Genomic DNA, 9,492 nt, shown 5'->3' with positions numbered 1-9,492 from the left:
TTGTAGATTTTACTGAGCTAAAACAGTTTAAAACAACAATATGTCTCTTGCAGTGTAGCTGAATCACTTCTTTTTTGCCTAAATTTCTCTCAGCTCTGTTGTCCTTGGTCGCTGCTAACTCTGCTATCTCCCCTGTTTAGGGTCCTTATAAAATAAGGATGAAAAACCAAAACTGTCTTTGAGTAAGTTTATGTCACATTTGCAAATGGGCTTGTGGGTCTACATAAGAGAAAAGGGAAGGTCTGTCGCACATACTTCTTTGCTAGAAATATGTTCTATACCATAGGTTCCTGTTTTTCTCTGAAGACATGCAGCCCAGGCCTTCCTATTCTGAGTTAACTGTCACACCCTGAAGCCATAAATAACCAAAATCAGGCAAAGTTTATCACTTTAATTTTAACAGAGAAATAAAAAAAATCTAGCATTTTAAAATGCATGTTCCATTACAAAAAGTTACAGTGAATTAAAGTGATACAGGTTTTACAAAGAGATTGTGGTAGAAGGATGAAGCTGCAGGTGACTTTATAATAATAATCCTTATTTGTAGAGCACTTTTCAAAAACAAGTTACAAAGTGCTTTAAAAAGTGTAAAGACAATAATACCCAAGAGACAATAATACAAAAAATAATACAAGATAAAAGCAAGAAAACATTGAAAAGACTAAAATACACGTTTAAGATAAATATAAAATTAGTAAAATAGAATAAAATAAAAGGGATAAAATAAAGTCAAATAAGATCGGGAAAGGCTCTCCTATAAAAGTATGTTTTAAGAAGGGACTTAAAAGAGTTCACTGACTCAGCCGACCTGATTTCCTCAGGCAGGCTGTTCCAGAGCCTCGGGGCCCTGACAGCAAACTTTACTAATGTACTGTGACATGGCATCTTGTAAGTAAAGAAGAAACTGGCAATCAGTGCAAATGAACTAAATCTATGGTGATGTGATACTGTAAAAACATTCTACGCAGGCCTACAACACTTTTAAATGGGATAAAGTGATAATTAAAATATTAAACCCCTTCAGGCTCCCCAGAGAGCAGAACACAGTCTGGTTCCAGTAATTAAATGGTGCTGCAGTAAATGTAACTAATGAAAATGTTTTTATAAGTAAAAACATCATGAGGGAACATATGTCAGTATACCATTATCATGTTATCAATTAGCTTTCTGTTGACAAATGCCAAAGAGTCATTTAAGCAAGAAATGACACGGAGCCTGATAAGGAAGTTTAAAGATGAAGAGGAAACTGCACATCTGACGAGCATTGAGAGCTGTAACAGAGTATGAATTTAAGCCGGTAAATGAGGAAGCTAGAGTGACAGGTTTGTGTGGACAACACACCAACTGGACATGGATCACGTACTGGTGGTTTTCATGTTGCTCTGGAGCTCAGGTAGGACTTCCGTCTCTTTAACCCCACTGACAGCTGCTCACAGTTTGGACTGAGTGGCATTTATTTTAACCAATATTTTAAATTAAAATCAAGCAAGGTAAGAAAATATAAGAAATTTCAGGAAGTGAGGCTAAGAAAGAGAGCTTGGACATCAGACATCTCTAGAGAGCCGTGATGAAACTATAGGATGAAATTATATATATCTCCTTTTTTTCATGCACATCTAATTTAAATGTTCTTTGTAATGTGTTGTTTGATGCCTCTGATGAAAGTTAGAAGAGGTCAAAACTTCCACTCCCAATTTTTTAATCCCACTTTAATACTAAAACCAACGCTTAATCCTCAAATGGGCCTTAAAAGAAACAATGACTGGCCAAGATGTCTCAAATTGGTGCTCATAAAAGTACAATCCACAGTTTTTTCTTCCTTGTGAAGACACAGCTTTGACCCTCATATTATGAATGATTCAGTGTATGGAGCTAAATCAGGTCCAAAGATTTTGCTAATCTGAAAAAAAAATAAATAAATTGAAAATTGAAAAACCATTTATTCAAACCTTAAAATAACTGTACCACTTTTTGACAGTTTACATAAAATTTTGATTTAATTCTGGAATATTTTTAAATAAATTATTCATTTAAATTTTTCACTTTTATACATTTGAGGACTTGTTTTTTTCAGTTCCACATTTTACGTTTTCAGAATCAAAAGTCTTTTTCCTTAGAACTTCACTTTTTTTTTAGTTTCAGATCTGTTATTCAGTTTTAGATCAGTTTTGCAGAAGCAGGATGGTCAAAATATGTTATCTCCTAAGCAACTACAAAGTCCGGTAGAAATGCCCCTACAAGCGTCATGCATTGCATGGGTGTCAATGAGAGGAGAGTGAAATGGTGGCATGCATGAATATGGTCTTCCCATAATGCAGTGCTACAGTAGGAGAACTCCATTCAAGTGTCGCTGCTGAACAGCACAATCTGGCACAGTGTATTGCTCTTATAGTGTAACTAGTGCTACGTGTTGTCTGAAACAGCTTTTAAAATTGAACTTTGTCACTGGTATCAGTTTGTTTCCTGCCAATCACACATTGATGGTGGATCCATCCATCCATCGTCAACCGCTTATCCTGCGTACAGGGTCGCGGGGTAGGTGGTGGATAGAAAGCACTAAGTCACAGTGGCTTGGCTACATTTCCTGAAGGCAACATGACTGAGGAGATTCTTCTGCCTTCTTTGTTTGGCTGTCACTCATGATTCCATGTCCATCTCAGTTGAAGCCACTCTCCTCTCTTTTGAAGCCACGGCCTCTACGCAACATCGGTGCCAAAAGTCTGAAACTGAAAAAAATAAGTAATTGAAAGTGAACAAAAATGAGCTTTGATTAAAAAAAACAACTTAAAATTTGGAACTGAAAAAACAAGTCCTCAAATATTAAAATAAATAAAAGTAAAAAACAAAAATTAAATGTTTCTTCAAAAGAATTCCAGAACTGACCCTTCCCTAAGCCACGCCCCGAATTCGCAGCTGGCCAATCACATCACAGTATAGGACTCTCTCTCTCTAACTGAGATGAAGAAGGAGTCGTTTTCTACCTTTTTTTGCTGTATTTTTCCAAGATATGGTCAAACATTGTTCCTGGGTCACGTGTAATAGTCGCTACTCAAAAATGTTGAAAGGAGAAGTACGATTTATTCTCTTTCCAAAACCTAAAACAAATCCAGAAAAACGTTGGCTGTTCCTAATGTAATGTAATGTTAGCTAATGCTAGCTAACTTACTACTGAATGTAACGTAATAAAGTCCTGCTGTTCTGCTTTTTAGTGATTGTAATAGTGAATAGAGACCTTCCCAGCTGTACAGGAACAGTGTTAATCCTTAATATCGTTGTCCTTTGTCTCAATACTCAGGTAATATGGTGGTTCACTTTTACTCTCTGATCGGTAATGTTAACAGGCTTAAGCTTCTATCTTTATTTTTTTCATGTCAGTTTGACAGCCAGAATAAAATCTTCAAATGTATAATGCAAAACGGTCTGCTTCTTTCTGAAGTAGCTTTTTCCAAAAATTATAAAATATTTCTCCGGGGAGTGCAGTAAGACACAGTGGTGGCAGCACCGTGATAAAAGTCTGACAGGTCCGACAGGTTGTCGGACTAAGCAAAGAGTCAATTTTATTTAAACTGAAATATTGATGCACTTATAAAATAGAAGGAACTCTCTCAATACCTCCTAGTTGAAGTGGAGTAGAAGTACATAGCTGTGTGAATTAACGTGACATTTATATTTTAATGTGCCTGTTATAATAATAACACAATTCTAATGGAGTTTGTTTTTTAAGGATCTAAATACTTCTTCCACACTGGGATGTTGCTTCACATTCCCTTCCTCTCTCTTATTCTCTGCTGAAAGTGAATATAGTTTGGGTCAGATTGATTTTTGAACCATGAGTCTGTGAGCCCTTGATGCGTTTTGATGGCTTGGTTAGATCATAAAACCTTAGAAAACTGGGAAGGGGTGCTTCTCCTGTCCAGAGCAGGACAAATTCCAATGACACTTAATGTTTTTTTTCATGATTCTCTCCAGGTCTCCAGAGAGTGGAAGATCACACTTTAAAAGGTAAACAGAGAAAGTAGAAATATTTCAAAATTTACACAAGAGATTATTTCACTAATGAAACTCTTACCTGCATTCAGAGATTGATGAAATCCGCTTGCTGGGAGGATCCAGCCGCTGTTCTGGTTTGGTGCAGGTGAAGCGCCAGGGAGTTTGGAGAGAAGTGGATGACCATGGCTGGGACCTGAAGTTAGCAGATGAAGTTTGTAGACAGCTGGACTGTGGTTCTGTGGTTCGGGCTTCGTCAAGATCACCTACATCTTCATCTCGATGGAGCATCCCACAATCCTGTCTAAACTCTAAATCTAGACTGAGGAAATGTTTGACAAAAAGGACCACGATTCCTGCTACCGTTTTGGGGATCACCTGCTCAGGTAACGCAATCTATAGCCAAAAAACAAGGCGCAAGGCGGGATACACCCTGGACAGGTCACCAGTCCATCGCAGGGCCACACATAGACGAACAACCACTCACGCTCACACTCACACCCCTAAGGACAATTTAGAGTCACCAATCAACCTACTCCACATGTCTTTGGATGGTGGGAGGAAGCCGGAGCACCAGGAGAGAACCCACGCAGACACGGGGAGAACATGCAAACTCCCCCGACAAATACATTGAAAATGTACTTTTACAACTACATTAAAAAAACTTCACCTTAAATATGTTTGTACAGCAAGATTATCTAACATTCCCTGCTTAAAACACATTAAATCCACCTCCTAAGACTGCATTTTCTTCTATCTGTGCCGTAGTCACCAGGACCGAAGCTTCTAACCACAGTTCAGGAGCTGAAGCTCAAATTATGCAACTTACATACAGTTCGTTGGAACTATGGTTTCGGGGAATGCCTGCGTCGCTTAACGATGGTTTGTAACATGAAATTTACCAACTTAGTTACCTCCATAGCCTGAACAAGGGTTTTGGCAAACAGTTGCGTTGCAACCGCATAGTTCCAACCAAGAAAATTCCTACCGTAGCTAGCAGCGATGCTTTTCGGAAACACACCCCAGACCAATTGTGTGTATAAGAAAGAAAATATTATTATTATTACATAATAATCCCCAGGAAAGATTTACCTACCTTTTTCACATTTAAGTTAAAAGGGACAGTGCACATTAATGAACATAAAGACAAGGCCCAAATGTAAATGAGCCAGATTTAGCCATGCAGGCTAATTTTCATCTGGAGTCCCTGGCAGGTTGATGTTATAAGAACGTTAAAACATGGCATACAGACAACATTAAAAAAAACAAAACATGCACTTAAAATCATAAGCAGACAACACAGCAGCATGGATAAAACATTAAAAAAAATAGATACATATATACCTCGACATGCGAGTACAGGAATATATAAAAACAATTACAAAAGCATTACTGCACATTATGACAACATACTTGATTGTCCAGTAACCACTGTTTTATAGCTTTTGAAAAGGTGCTAAGAGAAGAAATGTTTCTTAGTTCTGTAGGTATCGTATTCCAGGTATGCGCTGCTCAGTAGGAAAAGACTGACTGTTGTAAGGAACCTCTGGAAGTAGCTCTGGTAGGAGAGTGGAGAGTGTGTGGAGGGGGGGGCTAAACCATGGAACATTTTATACACAAGCAAGATATCAGCAAATTTGACCCTATTTTCCCATTTTAAAAAAAACATGCTTCTTTAAAATGTTACAACGATGAAATGAATTTGACTTATTATCCATTGTTTTCAAAGCCCGCTTATAAACTGTTTCTATTGACTGTAATGCAGTCCTTCCTGTCTGCGTCCTGCTGGTCATACAGTAGTTCATATGTGACCATATCATGACATTGATGTACAACTTTGAGGCCTCTGTATTTAAATTACTTCTAATGTGAAAATTTACCAAAACGTTTTAAACTTGAGATTTAAATGTCAGTTGTCAGTAATATTATACCTAAATACTTAAACTCACTCACAACTGACAGTGTTGTGAGTGCTGCTACAGTAACCTCTGGGTCTGGATCTTTATTTGCAGATTTTGAAAAGAACGTGCATACAGTTTTGCTGGTATTAAGATGTAAACAAGAGTTTGTTATATTGACCATAGAAGCTGATAGTTCCTTAGCAGCTTGCTTCTTGTTTTTTGCATGTACATATATAACCGTATCATCAGCGTACATCTGAACAGTTACTGCAGAAGGACAAACTTCAGGTAGGTCATTAATATACAGATAGAACAACAGAGGACCCAAGGTTGAACCTTGAGGTAGACCTAAGTCATTATCAGTCATTTGGGAAATTTTATGGTCTATGCGAACACATTGTTATCTATCTAAAAGGTACGATTGTATCCATTTGATGACACTGGATGAAAAATTAAACTTTGATAACTTGGTTATTAAAACCTCATGATTTACTGTATCAAAGGCTTTCTTCAAATTAAGGAAGACTGCCCCAACTACACGTCCTTGGTCCATTTTAGCCTTTTTTCAAAAGAAAACAATTAGCTGTTTCAGTGGAATGATATTTTCGAAAGCCAAATTGCAGAGGATGTAATGAAAAAGACGTAGCATTTAAATGCGATATTATCTGTTCGGAGATCCATTTTTCGGCAATTTTTGATATTGACGGAAGGATACAGATGGGTCTATAATTACTAATAGTCATAAGATCACCTGATTTATACACTGGTGTATATTTATAATATTTTGAATAAATATTGTGTCCATTCCATATGTATCCTTTGCCCTTGAACAATTTAAAGAGGAAATAATCGTGCACTCTTTGGTATTCGTCACTTCTCTAAAAGTTAAAATGGGAGCATTAGTATTTAGAGAAGTGACAGAATATTTCAATTCACAGGAATTCTGAGTTTTTATAGAATCAATGAAATAAGCATTAAATGCTGTTGCCACTTTACTTGAATCATGGATGACGTTTCCTTCTACATTTAATTCGATTTTTTTATTAACGGTATTGGATTTCCCAGTTAATTTCTTTAGATTCTGACAGATTTCTTTACTATTCCCCTTTGCTTCACTTCTAGCATTAATAAAGAATGTCGCTTTTGCCTTTCTAGGCTCTTTTATGACTTTATTTCTCAGTGAGATAAATAGACGCTTCTCATGTTCCACTTTGTTCCTGAGAGCCATCTTAAGAGCCTGGTCCCTTTGTTTCATGAGTGTCCTTATGTTTTCATTCTACCACGGAAAATAATTTCTTTTGCCTGGTTTGTATTTCACTTTCCTCATAAAACTTTGTATAGTTGTTTGAAGTTCACACATCAATCTATTACAGTTATGAATCAAATTTGTATTTACATGTTGCTCATTCCAATTTATTTTTTTAATTGGAATTCCAAGATTAGTTAATTGTCCATTAGGAACTTTATAATGTTTGCTGATAAATTAAATCTCCGTTTTGTGAGTTTTCTTAGAATCAAAATCATATTGGTGTCAGATAAACCTGTAACCAGATTATATGATTTCTTTATTCTTTCTGGTCTGTTAGTAAAGACCAGATCAATGAGTGTTTCTGAGGAACTGGTAATCCTAGTCGGCAAAATTACTTATTACATGTTTTATCTCTTTCCTTTTTGCTTTATCATTCCAGTTTATATTAAAATCTCCTAATAAAATTATCTCATTGTTAGTATCAAACTCTTTAAGACGGATATTCAACTTATCATAGAACACGTTTTCTGCAGATGGTGGTCTATGTATTACAATCACAGTGAATGACATTTGGGCTGAGAGAGTTCATTCAAGACCGATACATTCTAAGTCATTAACACAGGACCATTGAATTTGCTTACAACTTATATAATCCTTGACATAAAATAACACACCTCCACCCCGACCAGAGTTTTCATGCAACCATGTCTCTGATAGGCATAAAAAGTTGATTCGTAAAGAAAATGTTGTAGTTGTTCACTTTTAGGAATTGCGCTTCGGATATTCAAATGTCCGCCTAGTGATCCGCTTCGTTTGGCCTGAGAGTCCCATAGAATACGAGCCTGGTTCACCGTTCTAAAAAGTTTAAACCCACGGTGCATTCATTTTGCTTTGGTCTGAGTTTCTTGCATTGCTGAAATGCTGTAGCAGTACACTTTATGGCCAAGAATACAGTAAGTGATAAAACCTACAGTAAGAATGAACTGGTGAGTTAATCAGTGGTTTCCATTGGACTCAAGTATACAGTCATTCCGATAATGAAATTCTAAATGGTAAATAAGTGGGCTTGTTGCTGGAGGTTCATGACTTCAAACATTCGATACTGATCTCCCAGCAGCTACCAGTAGGGGACTGTGGCGGAATTGGCCTGCTTCCACTAGTCTCCATTAAAAGTGATCTACATGTGGAAACAAGCTTGGTTGAGTTGTTGATGACTTTGTTTGAAGAAGAAATAATTCATCACAGGCTATCAGTGAATATTGTGAATATTTTTTGTGATGTCCTGGTTTAGAATCATTAGCCAGTCTTTTCACCTTGCCATGTTACATAATTTTGTTGTGTTTGTGACTGCTGTAGCAGTTCAGACTGTCAAAATGGCCTTGTTGTACCTCTGCAGGTTGTCCTATATGGTGAAGTCTATATGAACTGCTTAGACCTTTATTAAGGCTGGTATGTTTGAAATTTACAGTGTTGTTTGGCCACCAAGGGAACTCATGTCTGTTCTAAATGGTCACTTGAAGCTGGGGTGGAAAGCTGGGCGGGATATGCTGAATCTTGAATCTGAACAGGAATAAGAAAAACAGAAGTAGTGGCATAAGGAACTAACAAAGAGAGCTTGAGAGACATGTCAGAGCTTGCCTTCTTTCTCACCTCTGTACACCTGGCCAATCCATGCGTCATTGTTAGTTATAGCATTAGAATTACAAGTTACATTGGAACAAGTTACAAAAAGTGTCAGACGTATTCCCCCAAATTGTGCATCCCAAAAAGCACTCAGTTTGAGGTAAACTATGACGTCTTTCAAGTTGACACAACAGATGTGAAATGGTAAGAGACAAAGTCTGAATTATCTGGAAAATGCTGAAAAACTGCATTAACAGAGGAAGAGTGCTCAAAAACATGCACAGACAAACAAGGACTGACATTATGGCATTATGACTGGCATACACTGTAGGACCACTTCATTATATTGTAATGTTTTATTTTGCCATGCCCTATAAACTCTAGTCTGTCTTTCTGTGTCTCTCACCCTCTTCAGAGTCTGTCAGGCTGGTTAATGGGACTAGTCTGTGTTCAGGCAGACTGGACGTGAAGTCTAACCAGTCGTGGTCCTCAGTGTGTGAAGATGACTTTAACCAGCAGGATGCAGAGGTGGTCTGTAGGGAGCTTGGCTGTGGGGCTCCTTCAGTCCTCCAGGGGACTGTTTATAGACAAATGCGAGTGCCAGTGTGGACCAAAGAGTTCCAGTGTGAAGGCCATGAGTCTGCTCTCCTGGATTGTCAGATTGACAGCTCAGGCTCAGCTAGAGACACCTGCTCATCTGGCAAAGCTGTTGAACTCACCTGCTCAGGTAGG

General features: G+C 37.6%; 1 protein-coding gene across 1 annotated transcript in view; it reads left to right on the top strand.

Moving 5' to 3' along the window:
• The window catches only part of LOC123985376 (scavenger receptor cysteine-rich type 1 protein M160-like), a 42,872-nt gene that overhangs the window by 28,978 nt on the left and 4,402 nt on the right, over positions 1-9,492 (top strand). The window contains exon 11 of the mRNA XM_046072853.1: positions 9,176-9,487. Within this exon, the coding sequence (XP_045928809.1) occupies positions 9,176-9,487 (312 nt within the window). The remainder of the gene's footprint in view (positions 1-9,175; positions 9,488-9,492) is intronic.

The sequence above is a fragment of the Micropterus dolomieu genome, linkage group LG17 (genome assembly GCF_021292245.1).
Source record: "Micropterus dolomieu isolate WLL.071019.BEF.003 ecotype Adirondacks linkage group LG17, ASM2129224v1, whole genome shotgun sequence".
Classification (NCBI taxonomy): domain Eukaryota; kingdom Metazoa; phylum Chordata; class Actinopteri; order Centrarchiformes; family Centrarchidae; genus Micropterus; species Micropterus dolomieu.
Note: the sequence above shows the minus strand (reverse complement) of the source record. Positions and strands in the feature narration are given on the sequence as shown.